The sequence below is a fragment of the Telopea speciosissima genome, chromosome 5 (assembly GCF_018873765.1).
Source record: "Telopea speciosissima isolate NSW1024214 ecotype Mountain lineage chromosome 5, Tspe_v1, whole genome shotgun sequence".
In the NCBI taxonomy this organism is placed as follows: Eukaryota; Viridiplantae; Streptophyta; class Magnoliopsida; order Proteales; family Proteaceae; genus Telopea; species Telopea speciosissima.
The window spans coordinates 65,923,929-65,950,995 of record NC_057920.1 but is presented as its reverse complement, the minus strand read 5'-3'; the positions used below and the strand labels follow the sequence as shown (position 1 = coordinate 65,950,995).

At 41.0% G+C, this 27,067-nt stretch overlaps 1 protein-coding gene across 1 annotated transcript; it reads left to right on the top strand.

The window, feature by feature from the left end:
- Positions 1 to 189: 189 nt before the first annotated feature.
- On the top strand, positions 190 to 10,191 carry LOC122661193 (putative disease resistance RPP13-like protein 1). Its single transcript, XM_043856533.1, has 3 exons — positions 190 to 1,889; positions 7,416 to 7,420; positions 10,019 to 10,191. The coding sequence occupies exons 1-3, from the start codon at positions 204 to 206 to the stop codon at positions 10,038 to 10,040; spliced, it is 1,713 nt and encodes a 570-aa protein (XP_043712468.1). The 5' UTR covers positions 190 to 203; the 3' UTR covers positions 10,041 to 10,191.
- The last annotated feature ends 16,876 nt before the right edge of the window (positions 10,192 to 27,067 follow it).

Here is a 27,067-nt window from a genome sequence, read left to right as displayed (position 1 = left end):
TTCTAATATCCCATTTGGAGAGCGACTTTCTAACAACAGGGCATGTGTCTGGTTTTCAAAAATACAAATTCATTTTCAGACATCCAAGACGTTTCCTCACTTCCCTCTTCTCTTTCTGATCTCTCTCTCTCTCTTTGAATATATCTGCTTCTGTTACTAAACTCTCTTTGCTTTACGTCTTTTTGTCCATCTGAAAGAAGAAGATGTCAGCTATGGGCCAACTCTTCGGAGGGTCCATCCTCTCGGCCTTCCTTCAGGTGGCCTTCGACAGGTTTGCCTCTCCTGAGATTATGGAATTCTTACTTCGATTGGAAATCGACTTGGATGAAGTGGAGTCACTGAAGCGGACGTCAGCCATGATTCAGGCCTTAACTGATGAAGCTGAAGTGAAGCAATTCACCAACGGTGCTGTGAAACTCTGGCTCGACCACCTCAAACAACTCCTCTATGATGCGGACGACATATTGGATGAGTATGCCACTGAACTTTTACGCCTGAAATTGGAATCTGCTCACCAAACCCAACAGGTACGCAACCCTGTTCCTCTCACTCCATCAACTGAAAGTAGTATCTCCTTTTGGTTGAAATCCAGCATAGAATCTGCAGTTAAGGGCATCAACGAAACTTTAGAGGGAATAAAAGGCATTGGGCCTAAGGTTTATAACATCGCCGAAGAGCTGCGGGGAATTAAAAGGTTTGGATCAAAAGTAAGGGATATGGACCAGAGGTTAAAAAGTGTAGCACTAGAAGGTGTTGCTCTAGGCTTGAACTCGAGCATTGGATCTGGGTCCATAAGGCCCCGGGTATTCAGTCAAAGGCCACCGACGAGTTCTTTGGTGAATACATCTAATTGTTTTGGCAGAGAGGAAGATATGAAGGAGATTTTTGGATGGTTGCTATCGGACAATACTCCAAGTCCAAGTAACAATGTTAATAATTTCTCGGTCCTACCCATTGTTGGCATGGGTGGAGTTGGAAAGACGACCCTTGCTCAACTTGTTTATAACGATGAAAGAGTTGAGAAGCATTTTGGTATGAAAGCTTGGGTCTGTGTATCAGAGGATTTTGATGTGGTGAGGTTAACCAAAGAAATTCTCGAGTCAGCTACTGGATCATCCCCTCCTTTTAATTCACTGGACCTGCTACAGCTGAAACTTAAAGAAGCATTGAGCAAGAAAAGATTCTTATTAGTTCTGGATGACATGTGGAACGAGATTTATGACAGATGGGATGCCTTGAGGACCCCTTTTGCATTTGGTCAACCAGGCAGCAAGATATTAGTTACGACACGGAACAAAGGTGTTTCATCAATCACGCGCACTGTTCCGAATGATCTTTATCTAAAAGGTCTGCCAAATGAAGCTTGTTTTGCACTAGTTAGAAGGCATGCTTTCATGGATGAATATTCATCTGATGCAAATCAAAAGTTGGAATTATTTGGAGAAGAAATTGTGAAGAAATGTAAGGGTTTACCTTTGGCTATAAAGACACTTGCTGGCCTCTTGCGAGATAAAAGGGAGAACTGTGAGTGGAAAGATATTTTAGAGAATGAAATATGGGATTTAAGAGAGAGCGAGATCCTTCCATCACTCATGTTGAGTTACCATAATCTTGCACCACATCTGAAGAGATGCTTCGCATATTGTGCTTTGTTTCCCAAAGACTACGAATTTGTCAAGATTGAATTAGTCATCTTGTGGATGGCAGAAGGTATTATTCAACGAAAAGGACAAAAACGCCTTGAAGATATAGGGGGTGGGTATTTTGATGAACTATTTATGAGGTCCTTCTTTGAATTATCTAATTATTGTCGTCCATTGGTGGCAGGCCCGGTGCTTATTAAAGTATCAAAAGAATTTAACGATAGATCATTTTTTGAGTCATCCGGTGTCGCAGGATCAGGATTTGTGATGCATGATCTGATCCATGATTTAGCAAAATTTGTTTCGGGTGGAATATATTGTAGGAGAGAGTATGATAAGCCATCCAAAGTTCTTACAACAACCCGTCACTTGTCCTATGTTATGGACAATTATAATGTTGAGGCGACAGAATCTGAGGCTATGAAAAGCTTACGGACCCTTCTAACTCTAAATGATATTGCAGGTAGTCCTAGGTACTTTCTGCCCACCATGAAATTCCAATTCCAGTTCCAATTCCTACGTGTGCTACGTTTCAGAAATTGTTGCAATTGTGAGTTACCTAATTCAGTTGGCAAGTTGATACATTTAAGGTATCTTGACCTTTCATTTTCTGATATTGTGTGGTTACCCGACTCAATTGGAAGTCTTTACAATCTACAGACATTGGTCCTAGCTGGCTGTGAGAGGGTTAGACAGTTGCCTGAAGATATGGGTAACCTTGTAAATCTTCGATATCTTGTTCTCCCCACACATTGGGGTTTTGATAAAATTCCGTTAGGTGTGGGTAACTTGACTAGTCTTCAATTGTTGACCTCAATCGATGCGGATCCAAAAACAAAGTTGTCCCAACTCTATGGGACTCTGGACAATTCAAATTCTGAAGATGTAGGCAATAATGGGACAGAAGGCATGGTGGCCAAGCCACACCTTCTTGGCCTACGGCTGCACAACCTCACATCTCTCCGAGTTCTTCGAATATCAAACTGTAAGAATCTGGAGTCACTACCCAAGGAGCTACTAACTCTCCGAAGAATAGTAATTGGAAGTTGCCCTGATCTTGTATCCTTCCAGGAAACAAGGTTACCCACTATGCTTCAAGAATTGAAGATCTTCGATTGCGAGAATCTGGAGTCCCTACCCAAGGAGCTACACACTCTAACGTCTCTCCAAGAATTTGTAATCAATAGTTGCCCTGCTCTTATGTCCTTTCAGGAAACAAGGTTACCTACTGCACTTCAAGAATTGAAGATCTTCGATTGTGAGAATCTGGAGTCACTACCAAAGGAGCTACACACTCTAACATCTCTCCAAGAATTTGTAATTGAAAGTTGCCCTGGTCTTGTGTCCTTCCAGGATACAAGGTTACCCACTGTGCTTGAAGAATTGGAGATCATCAATTGCAAGAATCTTGAGTCCCTACCCATGGGACTACTGCACAGCCTCACATCCCTCCAAAGATTAAAAATAAAGGACTGCCCTACTCTTGGGTCCTTTCCAGACATGGGCTTATCCACCATACTTCGGGAGGTATTGATTATAAATTGTCGGAAGCTGAATTCCTTGCCCAAGGGGCTGCACAAACTCACAAATCTTGAACAGTTGGAGATTGTGGAATGCCTTTTTCTAATGGATTGCAAAAATCTTGAACCGCTACATACCTTGGGCGTTCATAATCTCACCTCTCTCTCATATTTCACCATTGGAGGATGTCCTTCTCTTGAGTTCATTCCAAATGGATTGCTTCCCCCCAAGCTTAGGGATTTTTGCATCAAGGACTGCCCAATTCTTGAATTCCTACATGATGGACTCTCTGACCTAACCTCTCTTAACCGTTTGGAGATCCAGAATTGTCCATTGTTAACACAACAGTGCCAAAAGAAGGAAGGAGAAGAGTGGTCCAAGATTGCCCAAATCCCTAAGGTAATAATAGATGGCGAATGGCAATGAAGTCTAACCATCATGTTTGGAACCCGGATTGCCTACCCACCTTTGGGCCTGCCCTCTCATAATAAACCCATGGATGGAGTACTGCAGATGGATAGTGTCTTATCATGACAAAAAAAGCAATAAAAGCAGAGATGCATTGTTGCCAATATTAACTAAGGTATTTCTTCTACAATCAGAAATGTTTGATTTATCTACTTTATTTTATGCTACAAGTGAATTTAATTTAATTTATCATTGTAGGAGGATGATGAAACATGAAGAACATGAGTGCTTGTTGATGCAACAGACATGCAAGACAGGCTATTATAATGGGAATTTCTCTCAGATGGAATGTTTCTCTTTGAAATTCTCAAGAATCGACACAAAGTAACATGGCAATTGCATTAAACTTCTCAGCTAATTAGCGCCACCTAACCTTGCATATTACTTGTTGCCATCCCGAAAGCATTTATTATGCAGAGCATACACTTCCATAAGTGAGTAAGTTTAACCTTTCCATCTCTCTCTCTCTCTCACACACACACATTTACTTTTCAGCTCTTTGCAGAATTATTGGAAATTCAGAATTGCGGGATTAGTTAATTCTCTTCTCACTTGCGCCCTCCACTATAAGTAAGTACACAACTGTGTCTTATTTCCATCAACTTTCGCCTTGCTTTACTGTATTATGCATGTGAGGCTGAGGTTTAATGCTCAATATATTTTTGCCTTTTAACCTTCCTAAAAATACCTTGCTAGTGTAACCCTCTTTGATCTTGTGGGCTACTACCTAAATTCCTTCTTTATAATCCTAATTCATGGTCCCTTTCCAGTATATCTGATTAGGCATATTGGGCAACTCTCTGTGGGTTACAATCCTCTTCTTAATTAAGATTTTCTATTATAATGCATAAGTTAAATAACCTTTGCTTCATTTTAGATTTTAAATGGAATGTTGATTGTGGCATTATGGTCATCTATCTATGTGAAATTGTGACTTCTTGTTTTGAAAAATTGAAAAACATTTTTAATAATACCTTATTTTGAAAAACTATTTTGCAATTTTTATTTTTTACCTTTGTTTTTTTAAATAAAAAAAATAGATTCTATGCAGTTTCTTTGTTTTCATATTAAAACCTGAAGTTACACAATTTTGCACATGGGGAAATAGAAGGAAATAATGTCACTTCACTGTAAACTATGAAACTATCCCACCTCTCTCTCTCTTGGAGAGATGCTTAAACACATTCACTCTACCTAGTTTGACTTCTAGACATTGACAGTTTGGGGTCTTTATGAGTTTTAATGATTGTAAGTTGGTATAAGCTAGGTGCTACTCAAGCTGGGCAGAAGCTTCATATAAGCCATGGATTGTATTTGATGAATCTAGATCCAGCACTCCCAAGACCAAAGTAGACCTTGCATATACTTCTTTTCTCTCAGAAATTATTGACAATCCTATGAGATATATCTCTGTGTCATTTTTTTGCTTCTCCTTTGATATTGTCAACCAGCTTTGGCATCTAGTCTATTTGTTTATTATGGTAGAAACACCATATGCAGAACTTTTGTATGGCATAGAAATTTATAATGGATGACTGTCTTTGAAGTTTGAAGCATCTATTTTGCATTATTATGAGTTGGGGAGAGCTTTGGTGAGCACTTTAGGAAGAAGGGACACAAAAGAAGATGAGAGGAAGGAAGTTAAACCAATGGAATTTTGCAAGATACTTGTTACATTTCAATAAGGTCATATTCCGCTTGAATATTGGACATTCGATTTCATGAGGGGGAAGAACCAACCTCGCTCTTTTTTTTGTATATATTACACATGATAGAGTTGGTGCATGGCTCATGTTTTACAAATTCTTTTCCTCATCTCCCAAGTAGACCTTGCATAAACCTCTGATCAACACTATGGTCATCCTAAACTTCCTTTCAAAGTTTCAAAATGTAGTTCCGTTGGTCTTTTGTAGCTTTCCAACCAGTCAGTCCGAATTTTCTTAAATAAAAACTATTACTTGTTCACTGTTGGCTAAATATTGGTTATTTGTTTGTTTTTTTGGCATATGCATGTTCAAGATTATGTACGTGCTATTATATTATGAACTGATGGGATAATAATTCTGAACTTTATAAACATCAATTAACATAGATGACTTCTTAACTACACGTTTCAGCACTTTAAGTTTTGAATTGAAGAGTACTAAGACATAATATGGACTAGCTTCAAAATGTTACCCAAAAAAAGACTTGCTTCAGGAAAGATTCCTAATTACCTACAATAATTATCTGTGGAGCCTTCAATCTGTCATAAAAATCTCTCTGGATAAGAGCAATAAACTTTGACCCAAGATTTTGTAACATAACATAGGAGATATATGTCTCTGTTTTTCATTGTCAGATTAGGACAAGAATGGAAATTGTGGCAATGTTCTACTCTATAATTGGGAGTACCTTTGTAGTTAGTTCTCTCTCTCTCTCTGAAAATCTCCCCTCCTTAAGTTTTTAGACTTAGTTTCTGAAATATTCTGATTGCTTTCACTTAAATATCATTGAGCTTTGAACAGTTCCTTGTATGTAACAGACCGTTTGGACAATTGTGTATTTATCAAGGCCCTGCCACTGCTTACATTGTGTCATTACTGGGTAGAAGTAATAAAGATGGTTGCAAGATGCTTGATATTATTTGTTGAGTTCATCTCACTTTTGGACTTCAAATTGGCAGAAACAAAAGCAGACCAACATTAATTGCATTACCCTTGACCTGCAGATGTTTGAATAAAGGAACTGAGGATGTTGATCCTTTTCAATGATCTGGAGTTGGTTGACCTCTGTATTTAGTTTCAGCTTTATTGATAGTGAATCCTTGATACAGAGGTGCTGTAACTGGTGGAGTAGATTCAGATCTCACTCAAGTTGAGCATTCTTGCTTCGTTGGCTCCTTCCATCACTTTATGGATGATCTGGAAAGAAAGAAACCATTTGGTCTTTGAAGGAAGATCATCTAATCCGTTGCAACTAAAGATGAAGTTGCTAAATTGGCTAACAGACATCGGAAGGTAAATGATGTAAAGTTCAAACATAGTGGATTCGATCCCTCCCTGTAAACAGATGCAGCTGCTGAGATGGTTTAAACCACCGAGAGAAAACAAAAAGTGAAATACAGACGGCTCCAGCAGTGGAAATCCAGGGATTAGTGGTGGAGATATCTGGCATATGTTGGAACACTTTTTCTGCAGTGGTTATATCCTTCATAAACTGAACTAAATGTACAAACGAAAACATCAAAATCTGATTACAGTTTTTTGGAATATTTCTTTTACCAAACCTTTTATCCTTTGAGAATCTCAGTGATTGTTAATGTCTCGTATATTTGGATACAAAAGATCAGTTATCATTCCTAATGTCTTAAGTGTATGAACCTTTCCTACCCTATGTTTTGTTTTTAACACTAAATACTCTTAAGAGGTGTTGGATCACAATTCACAAAATAAATGTAGTAACTTATATGGGTGAAAAATAAACAAGGGCAACATATGGATGAGTTCTGCTACTTAAAAATGGAGTCTGAAATGAGGATGCAGTACTCCTCTAATACTTAGTTTTAAAGGTTTTCAATGAGGTATTTACATCTTCCTTTCTCAGAGTTTTTGTTTCTTCACCAATGTTCTGAAACTTGTTTTGGCCCAGTGAGTCAACATGTTGACCTATCAATATCATAGTACCCATATGGGTGCATTGATGCAATAACAAAATCTACTGGATCCATTCTTAGTTTGTTATGGGTGCCAAGTTAATTATGGTTGGTTCATTGCCCAATAACAAAATTCACTGGCCGAGCAGACTGAGTTTTAGACCATTGAACTCCTCAGAAGGGAAGGGTGTACCTAGTGCACGAGGCTCCCGTGACCACTAATGATGGTTTTGATATATTATCAAATAAAGTCGCGTTATAATTTTGTAACTAAATTGACATTGATGTAATTACCATGTATCTTCTCACAATTCATGGTTACAAAACAGAGAGGAGCTGCAATGCCCTTTCTCTTCCTTGAGGTTGTAGCAGTTGCTGTTACGACCTCCTCCTCCTTCTTCAACTCCTTCGCCAACAATTTCTGTCAACCCTTACAGTGCCGATACGCTCCCTCACCAAGACAAATTTACCCTTTACCAATACCTGATCAACATATATAGATTTTGAAAGTGGTGTGGTCGATCTCTGCAATTCAACATTCCAACCGTCATCCTATCAAAAAGTCTAAGATAAAAAACATAAAAAAATCCTTAACCAAAGACTTGGATCGATATACAACAAAGTACCGACCCAATTTTTTTTTTCCATTATTGCAGTTAGGCATATGTGGAAACCACACATAAAAAAATCCTTAACCAAAGACTTGGATCGATCTACAACAAAGTACAGACCCAATTTTTTTTTCCATTATTGCAGTTAGGCATATGTGGAAACCACATACGAAGGGAGTGTAGAATTCAAGGTTCAACGTTAAAGATGAGTGAGAAGTCAAAAAAACAGGACTGGAAAAGCTGCAATAACGTAAGGTTCTAATATCCCATATGGAGAGCGACTTTCTAACAACAGGCCATGTGTCTGATTTTCAAAAATACAAATTCATTTTCAGACATCCAAGACGTTTCCTCACTTCCCTCTTCTCTTTCTGATCTCTCTCTCTCTCTCTGAATATATCTGCTTCTGTTACTGAACTCGCTTTGCTTTACGTCTTTTTGTCCATCTGAAAGAAGAAGATGTCAGCTATGGGACAACTCTTCGGAGGATCCATCCTCTCGGCCTTCCTTCAGGTGGCCTTCGACAGGTTTGCCTCTCCTGAGATTATGGAATTCTTACTTCGATGGGAAATCGACTTGGATGAAGTGGACTCACTGAAGCGGACGTCAGCCATGATTCAGGCATTGGCTGATGAAGCTGAAGTGAAGCAATTCACCAACGGTGCTGTGAAACTCTGGCTCGACCACTTCAAACAACTCCTCTATGATGCTGAGGACATACTGGATGAGTATGCCACTGAACTTCTGCGGCTGAAATTGGAATCTTCTCACCAAATCCAACAGGTACGCAACCCTGTTCCTCCCACTCCATCAAGTGAAAGTAGTGTTTCTTCTTGGTTGAACTCAGGCATGGAATCTGCAGTTAAGAGCATCAATGAAACTTTAGAAGGAATACAAGACATTGCGCCTAAGATTTATAACATTGCTGAAGAGCTGAGGGGTATTAAAAGATTTGCATCTAAAGTCAAGGAAATCAACCAGAGATTAAAAAGTGTAGCACAAGAAGGTGTTGCTCTTGGTTTGAACTCGAGCATGGGATTTGGGTCCTCATGGCCCATGGTATTCAGTCAAAGGCCACCAACGAGTTCTTTGGTGAATAAATATAAAGTTTTTGGCCGAGAGGAAGATATGGAGAAGATTGTTGGATGGTTGCTATCAGACAAAACTCAATGTCCCAGTGAGAATGACAATAATTTCTCAGTGCTACCCATAGTCGGCATGGGTGGAGTTGGGAAGACGACCCTTGCTCAACTTGTTTATAACGATGTGAAAGTTAAGAAGCATTTTCATTTGAAAGCTTGGGTCTGTGTATCAGAGGATTTTGATGTGGTGAGGTTAACCAAAGAAATTCTAGAGTCAGTCACTGGGTCATCCCCTCCTAATTCACTGGACCTGCTACAGGTGAAACTTCAAGAAGCTTAAGGGAGAAAAGATTCTTATTGGTCCTAAATGACGTGTGGAACGAGAACTACGAGAGATGGGATACCTTCAGCACCACTTTTGCATTTGGTACACCAGGAATCAAGATATTGGTTACAACACGAAACAAAGGTGTTGCATCAATTGTGCGCACTGTTCCGAACGTTCATTCTCTAAAAGTTCTGTCAGACGAGGCATGTTTTGCATTGGTTAGAAGGCACGCTTTCATGGAAGAAAATACCTCTGATGCAAATCAAAAGATGGAATTATTTGGGCAAGAAATTGTGAAGAAATGTAAGGGTTTGCCTTTGGCAGTAAAGACACTTGCTGGCCTCTTGCGGGATAAAAGAGAGAGTAGTCAATGGAAAACTATTTTGGAGAATGAAATATGGGATTTAAGAGAAAGTGAGATCCTTCCATCGCTCATGTTGAGTTACCACCATCTTCCACCGCTTCTAAAGAGATGCTTCGCATATTGTGCTTTGTTTCCCAAAGACTATGTATTCAACAAGATGGAATTAATCTTCTTCTGGATGGTAGAAGGTATTTTTCAACCAAAAGAAAGAATACAGCTGGAAGATGTAGGGGGTGAGTATTTTGATGAACTATTTTTGAGGTCATTCTTTGAGTCATCTAATCGTCCTCATTCTTTGGTGGGACGCCTCATGTGTGTTGACTTATCGAAAGAATTTCGCATAAGATCATTTGTTGAGTCATCGAAGAACATGGGATCAGGATTTGTGATGCATGATCTGATCCATGATTTAGCACAATTTGTTTCAAGTGGAATATATTGTCGGAACGAGTATGATAAGCCATCCCAAGTTCTTACTACCACCCGTCACTTGGCCTACATTATGGACAATTATAATGCTGAGGCGACAGAATTTAAGGCCATGAAAAGCTTACGTACCTTTCTAACTTTAAATGATATTGTAGGTAGTCCCAAGCACATTTTTCCCACCATGCAATTCCAATTCCTGCATGTGCTACATTTCAGAAATTGTGGCAATTGTGAATTGCCTGATTTAGTTGGCAAGTTGAAACATCTGAGGTATCTTGATCTCTCGTTTTTTAATATTGTGAGGTTACCCAACTCAATTGGAACTCTTTACAATCTACAATCGTTGGCCCTTTCTGGCTGTGGGAGGCTTAGACAGTTGCCTGAAGGTATGGGTAACCTTGTTAACCTTCGATATCTTGTTCTCCCTGCACATTGGGGTTTCCATAAAATTCCAATAGGAGTGGGTAACTTGACTAGTCTTCAATCGTTGAGCACATTCGATGCAGGGCCCAAAAACAAGTTGTCCCGACTTCATGGGACTCTAGACAATTCAAATTTGGAAAATATAGGCAATAATGGGACAGAAGCCATGGTGAACAAGCTGCATCTTTTTGGGCTACAGCAGCACAACCTCACATCACTCCGAGTTCTTCGAATATCAAATTGTGAGAATATGGAATCACTATCCAAGGAATTATACACTCTAACATCTCTCCAAAGATTAGTAATCGGAAGTTGCCCTGATCTTGTGTCCTTCCAAGAAACAAGATTACCCACCATGCTTCAAGAATTGAAGATCTTTGATTGTGAGAATCTGAGGTCACTACCCAAGGAATCTGAGGTCACTACCCAAGGAGCTACACACTCTAACATCTCTCAAATGTTTACAAATCGACAGTTGCCCTGCTCTTGTGTCTTTCCAGGAAACAGGGTTACCCCCTGTGCTTGTTGAATTGGAGATCATAGATTGCAAGAATCTAGAGGCCCTGCCCCTGGGACTACTGCACAGCCTCACGTCCCTCCAATGTCTAGAAATCAAAGAGTGCCCTACTCTTGAATCCATCCCAGACATGGGCTTAACCACCACGCTTCGGGAGGTATCGATTGTAAATTGTGGGCAGCTGAATTCCTTGCCCAAGGGGCTGCACAAACTCACAAATCTTAAACAACTGGAGATTGTGGAGTGCTCTTTTCTTATGGAGTGCAAGAATCTTGAACCCCTACATACCTCAGGTCTTCATAATCTCATATCTCTTTCATATCTCACCATTGGTGGCTGTCATGCTCTCATGTCCATCCCAAATGGCCTGCTTCCCATCAACCTTAGGAATTTTCGCATCAAGGACTGCCCAATTCTTGAATCCCTATATGATGGACTCTCTGACCTAACCTTTCTTAAACGGTTGGAGATCCAGAAATGTCCAATGCTGACACAATGGTACCAAAAGAATGAAGGAGAAGAGTGGTCCAAGATTGCCCAAATCCCTAAGGTGATAATAGATGACAAATTGCAATAAAGCCTAAACACCACTTGTGAGTCTGGCCTCTTACAATAAAATATATGGATGGAGGACTACAGACAAACCCACAATAAAAGCGGAGATGAGTTGCAGCTAATATTGAGGTATTTCTTCTATAATCAGATTTCTATGATTTCTATGTATACTTCATGTTATGCCAAATGTGATTTTAATTTAATTAATGCAACCTAGTATTGTATGTATAAGGTATCACTTAACAGCATCCCCAAAGCTTCAGTTGGTCACCAAAAATGATGGAAGTTCAGTACAGGAGGAATCTGTTCTACAAGTCAGCAGGTTATGCAATCCAGAGGGTACACATCCATAATATGTGGGTAGGTTTAACTGTTCCATCTCTCTTCTCTCTCTCTCTCTCTCTCTCCTTAAATTACTTTTCAGCTCTTTGCAGAATTATTGGAAAGTCGAAATTTTGGAGTTAATTAATTCTATATTCACTTTTGTCCTCCACTTTAAGTAAGTACACCACTCTCACTTGTTTCCATCCACTCTCTGCTTGCTTAATATGCATGTTAGGCAAATATTTAATGCTGAGTATATTTTTACCTTGTAACCTTCCTAAGTTTGCCATGCTAGTGGTAACCCTGCTTGATCTTATGGACTTCTACCTAAATTCTTTCTCTGCAGTGATCGTAATTCTTGATCCCTTCCATCAAATCTATTTAACATGCTGGGCAACGACTCTCCATAGGGGTACAATCCTCTTCTTGATTAAGATTTTCTATTAAAACTGCATAAGTTAAATAGCCTCTATTTCGTTTTATATTTTAAATCGAATGTTGATTGTGCGTTTATGCAATTATTCACTCAAATTCATAGCAAAGACGGGGAAATGGCACTATCCAATAATGTTTCGAAGTTTTTTTAATTAGAAAACATTTTTGTTACAAAAAACATGTTTGAGAATATTTTTGTTTTGTAAAACAGTATTACATTTTATTTTTTATTTTGAAAATAGAAAAAATGATTTTTTACATAGTTTCTGTGTTTTTGTGCTAAATATTGGGGATTGCCTAAATCAGTCCCTAGTTGTGAACAGTTTAAAAGTCTAGAGCACAAACCATCACATATAAAAGTATTGATTTTGGGTTTGATGGACACATATCCTACAATCCTTAAGATACACAAGTTTGCACATAAGGAAATAGGAAAATTATGTCAAATCACTTTGAAATAAAAACCACCCAAATCTCTCTTTCTTAATTTACTTTTCAGCTTTTTGCAGAAATATTGGAATTTGGAATACAAAACTCTTATCTTTTTCCATCAACTTTCTCCTTGCTTTATTGTCTTATGCATGTGAGGCAGAGATTTAATGCTCAATATTTTTTTCCTTTTTCCCTAGGTTTACAATTCTAGTGGTAACTCTCCTTGGTCTTATGAGCTCCTACCTAAGTTCCTTTTCTGTAAACCTAATTCAGTGAACCTTTCACATGCTAGGAAACTCTCATGGGGTATAGTCCTCTTCTTCATTAAGATTTTCTATAATAATTGTATCAGTTAAATAACCTCTATTTCATTTTAGATTTTAAATAAAATCTTGCTTGTGGCATTTTAGGCAAATGTTTTATGTGAAAAAATGACAAGTCATTTTATTTTGGTCATTAAAAACAATAGAGAAGCGAAGGGCACTGTTTAATGTTCTGATAATTTTTGAAGGTTTTTTTTTTGAATGAAAAACTAGGTTTTTAATTTCTTTGTTCTTGTGCTTAAGTCTTAAGTTACACAATTTTGCACGTGGAAATGGATGGATTAACAGGTTCATGTCCAAGGTTTCTTTCTTCGTTTCATGAAGTGGACTTTGGATTTTGTCCCTGGTTGGGAGTCGCCCTTTGCGCCAGTATGGGTTTCCGTACCTGGATTGCCTGTTAATTTTTACCAAGGGAATTTCCTGGTTTCTATTGCTGGTGCGATTGGAAGGAATCTGAAAGTAGACAGTGCAACAGCCAACTGTGCGCACACGGTGGCGGCCTGTATGTGCGTCGAACTTGACCTTAGGGCGGAGCTCCCTTCGAAGATATGGATTGGGTGTGGTGCGGAGGGGTTTCATCAGAAGGTCGTCTATGAAAGGCTCCCCTTGTACTGTGATCACTGTTAGAAGCTTGGGCATGCCAAGGAAAGTTGCAGAAAATCACTAAAGAGGAGAGGCAGTGCTGATAGGGCAGAGGCAGGCGCGAAGGTTGTTGCACAGGGAGTCGAGAATGCCCCGACAGTTGCAGGTGAGAAGGTTGACGCACAGGGGGCCGAGATTGCTCTGGCGGCAGATGGTGGAGTTGGGGCTGGTGATAGAAATCCTGATGGCATTTTTATCCCAAGGGGTGAGGGCTCGTCGCGCGGTGGTTCTTCGGGCTTTGGAGGTGCTGGTCACGCCTTGTCCAGGAGGGGAGGTCGTTGGAGGTCTGCTACCCAGAGAGTTACCGTGCTTCAAAGGCCTGCAGGAGCTGGGGGGGGCTTTGTGAGGTTGCTGATGAGGGTTTAGCTGCTCGTGTTGTTAGTGCAGGCGCTGTTCCTGTTCAGGTGACGAGCGCTGTGGCGGTTGAGGGGTTGCCCAATGACGTCTTGGAAGAGGGTGAGGTGCTTTGTGATGTTGGCAGTGCTTTAGTTTCGCAGGTGTTTGCGGGGCCCAGTGATGCTGAGAAGTCAGGGGAAAGTGTGTTGGGGGGAGCAGCTGTTAGTGCGCCTTCGCAGGTGTGCCTGGGAGTGATTCGTGAGGTAGAAAACAAAGGTGAGGACAATGAGGGCTTGGTGGTGGCAGGTTCGCAGTCTGTTGATGGCACCTCATCACCTTTTTTTGGGGACAGTGTGGGCGATCTTTGTGTTCGAGATGACTTGCATGTGGATTTAAGGATTGATGGTCCTTTAGACCGTATAGAGATAATGAAAAGTTTCAGAGCTTTTAATGCCACTCTCGGGGAGAGGGTTCGCAAAACCTTTGAGAGATTGGGAGAAGAGGGTAGGGGGAGGGAGCCAGGGAAGCTTCCCAGGGTGAAGCGCAAGTCTCCTCGTCCTCTGTTTTAAGTGCTGCCCAGGTGTACAAGAGGAAAAAATTAAAGCGTGTTCGGCAGGTGAAGGGGGGGCTCCAGAGGCATATTACGAGGTCCATGGGACCGGTGGATACCATTTGCTCTGTTTCCAAATGAATTGTTTATTTTGGAATGCTCGGGGTGTGGGGAACAAGCCTACGTCCAGGTGCCTGAAGGCGTTGGTTAGCTTGCATAAGGTTGATATTGTAGCTATTGCAGAGCTGAAAGCGCAACCCTCTAAGGCGCAAGTAGTAATGAGAAGAGTTGGAGTACATTACAGAGAGAATCTGGATTTTTTGGAGGAGTACGTTGCAAGTTAAGGTGGTAGAGGAGAATCGGCAGTTTGTCACGCTGGAATGCATGGCGGCCAATGTGTTCCACTTCCATCTCACTTTTGTCCATGGGCTTTGCACGACGATTGATCGGAGGGAGATGTGGGAGGCTCTTGTTCGGTTCTCTAGGTCTTCCTCCCTCCCCTGATCTTTTGGTGGTGACTTTAATGCTGTTTTGGCCCCATTAGAGAAAGTAGGTGGTAGGTCTGCATGCTCACTGTCTTTGGATGATTTTGGTAATTTTGTCAGTAGTGTTGCACTTATTGATGCGGGGTATGTTGGCAATTTTTATATTTGGTCAAATAATCAACAGGGTGCGGGAAGGGTTTTGGCTAGGCTAGATCGGTTCCTGGTTAACTCAGCCTAGTTAACAGCTTTTCTCAGGTGTGGCTTGTTCGGATCATGCACTGTTATGGCTCTCTATTTCTGATCCTAGTACCCATTCTTTCTCGTCTTTCAAGTTCCAACAGATGTAGATTTTGCATCCATGTTTTCATGATTTTATCAGGAGCCAATGGAAGTTACCTGTCTTCGGCTCGCCTCTATTTGTGTTATTCTCGAAGCTTAAATGACTGCGGGGTGCTCTCTGCATGTGGAATAGGGAGGTTTTTGGCAATGTTCACCAGAAAGTCAGGGATGCTGAGGATACGGTTAGTAGAGCAGAGGCGGACATTGACAACCAGGCTGACCCCGAGTCTGGGGGCCTTTGTGGATGCCAGGAAAGTGTTGGAGAGTGTGTTGCTACAGGAGGAAATTTTTTGGAGGCAAAAGTCCAGGTGACCTGGTTAAAGGAGGGGGATCGGAACACTAAATTTTTCCACTCGATGGTTAATGTAAGGAGAAAGCTGGGTGGTTTTCCAAAATTAAAAGCTGGTGATGGCTCGTGGATCTCTGACCAGGAGGGGGTGCAGGCGGCGGCGGTGAGTCATTTCTCGGATGTTTTTGCCTCCCAGGGGTGCTTGGTTGATGCGGATCTGCCGTCTCAAATTCCCCAAATTGTGACGGAGGAAGACAATGCTGCACTATTGGCTCCACCCTCTTTGGAGGAGGTACGGGTGGCTGTATTCTCTTTGTCTAGTGACAGTGCACCGGGTCCTGATGGCTTTACTGGACATTTTTTCACGGCTTGCTAGGAGGTTGTTGGGGGTGATATGTGGGAAGCAGTGAAGGATTTTTTTAAAGGGGGCAACCTTCCTAGGAGCTTCACCTCTGCCAATTTGGTGTTGGTTCCTAAAAAGGACAACCCTGAGGTAATGTCTGATTTTTGCCCCATTAGCCTCTGTAACTTTTCCTACAAAATTATTACCAAAATTTTTGTCTCTAAATTAGCTACTATCTCCCCTCCTTGGTAGCGGAAGAGCAGGGTGCTTTTGTTCAGGGCTGGTGTATTCACGATAATATTTCCATAGTCTAAGAGGTCGCCCAGGACTTGAACAGGAAGGCCGGGGGAGGCAATGTGATTCTTAAGTTGGATATGGCGAAAGCTTATGACCGCATGGAGTGGAAGTTTCTTTATTAGGTCCTCTCTAAGTTTGGCTTTTCTGATGCTTCGATTAATTTGATCAAGAAGACTGTAGAGAATTGCTGGTTTTCTATAGTACTGGGAGGCTGTTCTTGGGGTTTCTTCAAGTCTACTAGGGGTTTGCGGCAAGAGGATCCTCTGTCGCCTGCTCTTTTCATCTTGGCGGAAAAAGTTCTAAGCAGGGGGCTTAAAAATCTGTTCTCAGAGGGGTGGGCATCGTATTTCCTGCTTCCTAGAGGGTGTCCTAGAATCTCCCATTGTTTGTTTGCAGATGATACCATTATCTTTACAAGGGGATTGAAGAGCTCTCTGAAGCAAAATTTGGGTTTTATTAGTAGATATGAAAGTTTTTCGGGATAGCTGGTGAATAGACAAAAAAGCTGTTTTGTGTTGGGTAAGAAGGCTTCAGTGGCTAGGGCTCTAATGGTAGGGTCTGTTACAGGTTTTCAGAGAAAGGCTTTACCAATTTCTTATTTGGGTGCACCGCTCTATGCAAGAAGGCTTAAAGTTGGTTTTTTCGATGACCTGGTTGGAAAGATTTAAATTTTTTTTTTTTTTAAACCCGAATATTACCTGGGACCCGGGGCAGCCCCTAGACTTTTATTAAATTCCAAAAAGAATAAAGAATACACGGGGGGGACATGCCGCCTTACCCCTTATCCAATAAAGAATAAATAATCATGAGAACCTGGACACTACAGCCTGAGAACAGGCAAACCTGATCTATCCTCCCTCAGGATACGTTGGAAATCTCCCTGTGGCAGATTGCCATGACCAAACGTGGAGGAGAGCCCTACCTCGCAAGCATGATTTGCTAGCCAGTCGGCCGCCCTATTGCTCTCCCTATATGCAAAAGAAATGCAAGGCCTGACCCAGCCTAGCAGCTCCAAAGCTTCCTGAAACCAGTACCAGCCCTGCCATAAGCCACACCTCTTAAGGTTGAACATGCGCACCGTGGAGGCTGAATCAGAATTAACTACCACCCAGAAAGGCCCAGGTCATAACATAGCTGCAACCCATCCCTTAAAGCACGCAGTTCAGCAATAGAGTTCGTGCAGGGGCCATAGAAATTAGCGAAGGTTGCCAAGACAATGCCCTCCCTGTCCCTTATCACCCCTCCCCCTCCACCCTCACCAGGGTTCCCTCTACATGCACCATCCACATTCAGTTTCAGCGACACAAAAGGGGGGCACCAATAAACCGGAGTAGGCCAAGGTATCCTAGGAGATGGAGCTGCGCTTCCAAGGGCGCATAGAATCTGTTGCCCCCTCATCGTTGTAGTGCTTCCAATCTTGGACGGCAACGGCAAGCACCTCACCCAAGCCCGGATGCAATCAATAATAGTTAGAGCTGATCTCATCCTCTCCCCATGCCTTCTATATAAAATCAAAGAGGGCAGGAACCCAGCGATGTAGTTCGAGAGACTCTTACGACTAGCCGACTCCTGCCACAGTAAAATCCGGCTTCTAACATCTTAAGCAAGGATAACAGGGACGTCAAAAACCCTTGAGAAGAACCTCCAAACCTTAGAGGCAGTCCCACCAGCCACAAGGCAATGATCCATTGACTCGCGTCTAGGGCTCCCACAACAATTGCACATAGAAGCCAGGGGAATACCAACCGCCATCACAGACTCATCCGTAGGTATTGAACCATTAAAAAGCTGCCAAGTGAAAAAAGCAATTTTGGTTGGCAGAGTCTAGTTCCAAATCCATCTGGCATAGGGAGCCTCCATCGAGCGACCTCTCACCTCATCCCATACCGACTTTACTGAGAAACGATCATCACTAAAGGGAGTCCAAACCAGCCTGTCCTCCTTCCCTGAGAGCGCATAGCCACCCTGGGTGATACTCTGTCGTACCTCATCAGAGTCTATTCGTTCTACAATAGCCTGGTCCCAGGTGCGTTCCATCCCCAACACCTCATTAACACGAAGAGATGTGTCAATCTGAAGTGCATTATCCACGTGATCCATCAAAGGCCCCCTGCCTGTCCAATCATCTAACCAGAAAAGAATGTCACCTGTGCCAATGAGCCACCTAGACCTGGACAGCAGGATGTCCTTGCAAACCAAAGTATTTCCTCTAGGATTTATAGCCCAAACCATGCGAAAAAGCCAAGGCGAGGTAGGAATTTTTCAGCAACTTTGCCATGAAAAAATCCCTCCAAAGTGAGTGGTCCGACATGACCCTCCATAGGCCCTTTAGCCTCAGAGAGAGGCCAACCTCCTCCAGAAGTCTGATCCCCAACCCTCCTTCCTCCAAAGGTCTGCAAACCTTGTGCTAACTCACCCAGTGCCTGCGTTTACCCCACTCTAATCTGCCCCAGAGAAAGTCAGCCAGAATACCATAGATCCGTCGAAAAACAGCCTTTGGAGGCTCCAAGGTAGCAAGCACATGAAGGGGAATGGAAGATAATACATGTCGCAACAAAGTAACCCGTCCCCCTGAGGATAACAGCTTACCCTTCCACCTTGCTACTCTGACCCTCAATTTTCCAATCAAATCATCAAAGAAGCTAATTTTCAGCTGGCCAGAATGCAGCGGAGCCCCTAGGTAAGTTAGAGGAAAAGCTCGCCTAGAAAACCCTGTAACCGCACCTACCATATGGGCTCTAGCACCCGAGGTCTTGTCACCCATCACAAAACAGCTTTTTTGCTTACTGACTAGCTGCCCTGAAAAGCCCTCATACCTGCTAATAAAACTGTTGATCTGCTTTAGGGAGGTTTTTAGCCCCCTGGTAAAGATGATAGTGTCGTCCGCATATAGACAATGGGAGATGGCTGGACATCCGCGCGGAAGAGAGAAATAGGTTGCACGTCTGGTTGGAAAGATTAGGAACAAGGTTGCGGGTTGGAAAGGTAAGCTCTTATCTACAGGGGGTTGTGTAACACTGTTAAAACATGTGCTTACCTCCATCCCCATCCATGTTCTTGCCACTTTGGAGCCGCCCAAGGCTGTCCTAAGAAGAATCTATGACATTTTTCCTGATTTCCTTTGGGGAAGTTCGGAGTGGGGAAAGCGCAGGCACTAGGTGATTGGAAGAAGATTTGTAGGCCTCTGGAAGAGGAAGGGCTGGGGGTTAGACTGTTGGAGGACTTTGGTCTCTCTCTCAAGCTCAAAGGTTTATGAAGGGTCCTCTCTAAAAACTCGCTGTGGAGTGCTTTCTTCAGGGCTAAGGTCTTTAAAGGTAATCATATAACTTTGGCAGGGTTGAGTAGACTAGTTTCAAAATCTTGGAGAAATGCCCTGGCTCTTAAAGAGTTCATGCAGGATAAGGCACGATGGTTGCTTGGCTCTGGAAATATTTTTTTCTGGTTAGATAATTGGGTGGGGGTTGGCCCGTTGATTGATTATGTGGACAACGCCCTCTAGATTGACACAACTTTGCGAGTTAGAGATGTTGTAGATGAGGATGGCTCTTGGAGGCAGGTTTTGTTGAATCGGATTGACTCGGATGAGGTTAGGCAAAGCATCCTACAAGGTGGTTTTGCCTTGTTAGAAAAGAATGATGTTTTAGTGTGGACTGTTACTAGTGATGGTTGCTTTACAGCTAAATCGGCCTGGAATGAAGTGCGGTACTGGTCGCCTGAGGCTCCCTACGCTAGATGGATCTGGAACAAACCTCTACCCACGAAGATAGCCTTTTTTAGTTGGCAGCTTCTTAATGGGAAGATCCCCACTGATGACTCCTTAATGTCTGTAGGTTTCCCCTGGCTTCCAAGTGTTGCTGTTGTGGGAGTCCTACGAGGGAGACCACTGACCATTGTCTGGTTGCTGGAGGCACTATGACGAAGGTTTTGAGCTTCTTCTCACGTGTCTTTGATATTGATTTGTTGCCATCACAGGACATCAGAAGTGGTATATTTCTATGGCATGGGTCGGCGGGTAGTAGCAGCCTAAGTGCCTATTATACAGGGCTTCTACCTTCCCTAATTGTTTGGGAGCCCTGGAAGGAGAGGAATAATAGAAGACATGGTGAAAGAATGTGGTCTGCAGGTGCTATTGTTGAAAGCGTTAAGCTCTGGGTGAGAGGGCTTCTGTACCCCTCTAAAATTGGGCGTTCTTTTCCTAGGGATTGCTTAATTTTGCAGGTGTTTGGTTTATCGCCTCCTCCGACCCGGTTGAAATGTCCTCTCCCTGTTTATTGGTGCCCACCTTTCGTCTCAGTAAAGCTTAATATGGATGGAGCATGTAGAGGCAATCCAGGAATTGGTGGGGGTGGAGGTGTGATCAGGGACAGGAACGGTGTTATTTTGGCAGCCTTTTCAAGTTACTATGGTGAGTGCACAAATTCAATGGCAGAGCTGAGAGCTTTGAGGGACGGGTTGAATTTGTGCCATGAGTTGGGTCTTGCTGATTTTGTGGTTAATTCAGACTCTGCTTCCATTGTTAGAATGGTCAATCTCAAGAGGTGGAGGGGTTGGTACTGCTTCCTGGAAGTCATGGCCTTAGTTTGTTCTACTCGGGCTTTGGTTTCCTTTGTTTACAGGGAAAGTAACAGGGCGGCTGACTGGATGGCCAACTTAGCTTGTGATACTAGCTCCTCTACTGTTTGCCACTTTGGCAGCCAGCTGCCGGGTGATTTGCTGCGTATTCTTTGGGAGGACAGGGCTGGCCTGCCAGTCCTAAGGAAATAGGTTTTTAGTTTTGCTTCTTCCCTCATAATTGTATGGGTTGGGGCTAGAGTTTAGATGAGAGAGTTTGCTCCTATGAGTTGGGGTAAGGTGGTATTCCCCCCCCCCCCCTTGTATTCTTTATTCATTTTTTGGATATTAATAAAATTTCAAGGGCTAGCCCGGGTCCCAGGTAAGATTTGGGATTAAAAAAAAATAATAATAAAAATAAAATAGCAATAAAAATGGATGGATAATGCTATTTCACTTTAAAATATAAAACAACTCCAATTTATCTCTCCCTCTCCCCAAACTTCTCCCTTTGGGCCAACCTGAGCCTATGCTAAGCCCAAATCGGTTAAGTTTAGACTTTGAGATCCCAACCTAAGATTAGGCCAAGGTGGGCTTAAATTGAGGATGAATAATCATTGTGTTGGGATAGAGTGAGTTTTCAAAGAATCATTATTCAATTTATGGTTGTCAAACATGTTGAAAGCAACAGCAATAACAGAAAAACAAAATCAGCTAGAAACAGTTTTCTTGTTTTGCAATGGAAAGAAAACTGTAATTAAACAGCACCCAAAATTTTCTATACTCTCTCTCTCTAGGAAACATGAATAAATATATTCCCCCACCCCTGTTTGACTTCTATATATTGACACTTTGTGGTATACTTGAGTTTTAATTATTGTAAGTTGGTATAAGCTAGAAGCTACTCAAGGTGGAAAAAAACTTCATATAAGCCATAGATTGTATCTAATGAAATCTAAAGTCTGCACTCCCAGGGCCAAAGTGAACCTTGTAAATAATTCCTTCCTCTCAGAAATTATTGTCAATTCTCTGTCAACTTTTTTACTTCTCCATTATATTGTCAACCAGCTTTGACATTGAGTTATTTGTTTATTGTGGTAGACACATCAGATGTAGAACCTTTTTATGGCATACAAACTCATAATGGACAGCTTTCTTTGAAGTTTGAATACATCAAATTTTGCATTATTATGAGTTGGGGAAAGCTTTGGCAACCATTTTAGCAAGAAGGGTAACGGGATTCTAACCACCTAAAGCTTAGTATTTAGCAACCATAAGTTTTTCCAGAGTCGCAGGATTGGGAACAACAGATCTAATTGGAGAAACCCAATTAGGGAAGTCAAAATAAGTCTGATATAATCAGAACTCAGGTCAAGTGATCAGTTTACTTAGGAGAATAAAGTAGTTAAGTTTGAAAGAAATCCAATGATCAGATCCCAAGCTATTGAAGAATCTTACTTGAAATAGGACAGATCAAGAAGTGGAATTCAATGGCTACATTAGAGGATTTAGAACAATGATCAATGATGAACAAAACAATGGATAAACAACAATGGAGACTCAACAGAAACAAGAGAATAAAATCTAAAACCTTATGTCACAAATCATCAAAACAGAGAGATTTTAAGAAGTCAGACTTGAATTAGAACTCTAGGTTACCCACTAGGCCACTACGCTTCAAGAATTGAAGATTTTCGATTGCAAGAATCTGGAGTCCCTACGCAAGGAGCTACATACTCTAACGTCTCTCCAAGAATTTGTAATCAATAGTTGCCCTTCTCTTATGTTCTTTCAGGAAACAAGGTTACCTACTGCACTTCAAGAATTGAAGATCTTCGATTGCGAGAATCTGGAGTCACTACCAAAGGAACTACACACTCTAACGTCTCTCCAAGAATTTGTAATTGAAAGTTTCCCTGATCTTGTGTTCTTCCGGGATACAAGATTACCCACTGTGCTTGAAGAATTGGAGATCATCAATTGCAAGAATCTTGAGTCCCTACCCATGGGACTACCACACAGTCTCACATCCCTCCAAAGATTAAAAATCGAGGACTGCCCTACTCTTGGGTCCTTTCTAGACATGGGCTTATACACCATGCTTCGGGAGGTATTGATTATAAATTGCCGGAAGCTGAATTCCTTGCCCAAGGGGCTGCACAAACTCACAAATCTTGAACAATTGGAGATTGTGGAATGCCTTTTTCTTATGGATTGCAAGAATCTTGAACCTCTACATACCTTGGGTGTTCATAATCTCACCTCTCTTTCATATCTCACCATTGGAAGATGTCCTTCTCTTGAGTCCATTCCAAATGGATTGCTGCCCACCAAGCTTTGGGATTTTTGCATCAAGCTGCCCAATTATTGAATTCCTACACGATGGACTCTCTGACCTAACCTCTCTTCACTGTTTGGAGATCCAGAATTGTCCATTGTTAACACAACAGTTCCAAAAGAAGGAAGGAGAAGAGTGGTCCAAGATTGCCCAAATCCCTAAGGTAATAATAGATGGCGAATGGCAATGAAGCCTAACCATCACCTTTGGAACCCGGATTGCCTACCCACCTTTGGGCCTGCTCTCTCATAATAATCCCATGGATGGAGTACTGCAGATGGATAGTGTCTATCATGCCAAAAAAAAAGCAATAAAAGCAGAGATGCATTGTTGCCAATATTAACCGAGGTATTTCTTCTACAATCAGAAATGTTTGATTTTTCTACTTTATTTTATGCTACATGTGAATTTAATTTAATTAATCGTTGTAGGAGGATGATGAGACATGAAGAACATGAGTGCTTGTTGATGTACAAGACAGGCTATTATAATGGGAATTTCTCTCAGATGGAATGCTTCTCTTTGAAATTTTCAAGAATCGACACAAAGTGACATGGCAATTGTATGAAACTTTTCAGCTAATTAGCGCCGCCTAACCTTGCATATTAGTTGGTGCCATCCCTAAAGCATTTATTATGCAGAGCACACACTTCCACAAGTGGGTAAGTTTAACCTTTCCATCTCTCTTTCCCTCTCTCTCTCTCTCACACACACACATTTACTTTTCAGCTCTTTGCAGAATTATTGGAAAGTCAGAATTGCAGGATTAGTTAATTCTCTCTCACTTGCGCCCTCCACTATAAGTGAGTACACAACTGTGTCTTATTTCTATCAACTTTCTCCTTGCTTTACTGTATTATGCATGTGAGGCTGAGGTTTAATGCTCAATATATTTTTGCCTTTTAACCTTCCTAAATTTACCTTGCTAGTGTAACCCTCCTTGATATTGTGGACTACTTCCTAAATTCCTTCTTCGTAATCCTAATTCGTGGTCCCTTTCCAGTATATCTGATTAGGCATAGTGGGCAACTCTCTGTGGGTTACAATCTTCTTCTTCATTAAGATTATCTATTATAATGCATAAGTTAAATAACCTTTACTTCATTTTAGATTTTAAATGGAATGTTGACTGTGGCATTATAGGCAGCTATTCTATGTGAAATTGTGACTTGCTTTATTTTGTTCATTAAAAATATAAAAAGGCAAGAAAAAGGGAATCATTTGATAACATTTCAAAAAAATGTTAGTTTTTTTTTTAAAAATAGAAATAAAAATTTAATAATACCTTATTTTGAAAAACTATTTTGCAATTTTTATTTTTTACCTTTTTTAAAATAGAAAAAAACAGGTTCTATTCAGTTTCTTTGTTTTCATACTAAAACCTTAAGTTACACAATTTTGCACATGGGGAAATAGAAGGAAATAATGTGACTTCACTGCAAACTATGAAACTATCCCACCTCTCTCTCTTTGGAGACATGCTTAAACACATTCACCCTACCTAATTTGAATTCTAGACATTGACAGTTTGGGGTCTTTATGAGTTTTTGTTGTTTTGTGGAACTTGCAAACGATAACAGTAATGGAAGAACACACACGCAAAGACAAAACGATTTACGTGGTTCGGCCAATGTGCCTACGTCCATGGGGATGATGTTTCTTCTTTGATCAATGGAGTAAACAGGATACAGAGTGTTTTTCGGCTTGAGGGCCTCTCTTACAATCCTTAACCCTAAATACCCCAAGCAACTACAAAATCAGGGCAACAAGAATAGGGACGAAGTTACAAAAATAACCCCCGAAAATGGATTGTAAATTGCGGCCGACGGAGGCTCCTAAAAACAGTCCAATCATCAGAAGTCAAGACACCAAACCTCAACAGTTTTAATGATTGTAAGTTGGTATAATTTAGTAGCTACTCAAGCTGGGCAGAAGCTTCATATAAGCCATGGACTGTATTTGATGAATCTAGATCCAGTACTCCCAAAACCAAAGTAAACCTTGCAAATACTTCCTTTCTCTCAGAAATTATTGACAATCCTATGAGATATATCTCTTTGTCATTTTTTTTGCTTCTCCTTTGATATTGTCAACCAGCTTTAGCATCTAGTCTATTTGTTTATTATGGTAGAAACACCATTTGCAGAACTTTTGTATGGCATAGAAAATTTATAATGGACGACTGTCTTTGAAGTTTGAAGCATCTATTTTGCATTATTTATGAGTTGGGGAGAACTTTGGCAAGCATTTTAGCAAGAAGGGACACAAAAGAAGATGAGAGAAAGGAAGTTAAACCAATGGAATTTTGTAAGATACTTTACATTTCAATAAGGTCATATACCGCTTGAATATTGGACATTCAATTTCATCAGAGGGGAAGAACCAACCTCGCTCTTTTTATTGTATATATTGCACATGATAGAGATGGTGCATGGCTTATGCTTTACAAATTCTTTTCCTCATCTCCCAAGTAGACCTTGCATCAACCTCTGATCAACACTATGGTCATCCTAAACTTCCTTTCAAAGTTTCAAAATGTAGTTCCATTGCTCTTTTGTAGCTTCCTAATAAATCCTTATTTTCTGGTTCTATAATAGGTTCGTTTATTTGAGTATCGGATTGTATTGATTTTTAAGTCGGAACTTTCTTAGATAAAAATCTATTACTTGTTTATTGTTGGCTAAATATTGGTGTTTTTTTTTTTTTTGGGCATATGCATGTTCAAGATTATATACTTGCTATTATGTTATGAACTGATGGGATAATAATTCTGAACTTTATAAACATCAATTAACATAGATGACTTCTTAACTACATGCTTCAGAGCTTTAGGGTTTGAATTGAAGGGTACTATGACATTATATGTACTAGCTTCAAGATGTTTTCCCAAAAAAAAAAAAAAAACTAGCTTCAGGATAGATGCCTAATTACCTACAATAATTATCTGTGGAGCCTTCAATCTGTCATAAAAATCTCTCTGGATAAGAGCAATCAACTTTGACCCAAGATTTTCTAACATAACATAGGAGATAAATGTCTCTGTTTTCATTTTCAAATTAGGACAAGGATGGCAATTATGGCAGTGTTCTACTCTATACTTGGGAGTACCTTATAGCTCTCTCTCTCTCTCTCTGAAAATCTCCCCTCCTCGAGTCTTTGGACTTAGTTGCTGAAATATTCTGATTGTTTTCACTTAAATAGATCATTGAGCCTTGAATAGTTCCTTGTTTGTAACAGACCGTTTGGACAACTGTGTATTTTGCAAGGCCCTGCCACTGCTTACATTGTGTCATTACTGGGTAGAAAGATTTTTGAAGTAATGAAGATGGTTGCAAGATGCTTGATGTTATTTGTTGAGTTCATCTCACTTTTGGACTTCAAATTAGCAGAAACAAAAGCAGACCTACATTAATTGCATTACCCTCGGCCTGCAGATATTGTTTGAATAAAGGGTCTGAGGATGTTGATCACTTTTTCATAGGCAATGACTTGGCTAAAGCTAAAATGATCTGGAGTTGGTTGACAGCTGTATTTAGCTTCGGCTTAATTGATAATGAATCCTTGATACAGAGGTGCTGTAACTGGTGGAGTAGATTCAGATCTCACTCAAGATTGAGCATTCTTGCTTCGTTGGCTCTGTCTATCGCTTTATGGATGATCAGGAATAAAAGAAACCATTTGGTCTTTGAAGGAAGATCATCTAATCCAATTCAACTACAGATGAAGTTGCTAAATTGGCTAAAAGACATCGGAAGATAAATGATGTGAAGTTCTAATCTTAGTGGATTTGATCTCTACCCGTAAACAG

Coding starts and splice junctions, on each gene's coding strand:
- LOC122661193 (XM_043856533.1), top strand. CDS start 204: ATGTCAGCTATGGGCCAACTCTTCGGAGGGTCCATCCTCTCGGCCTTC.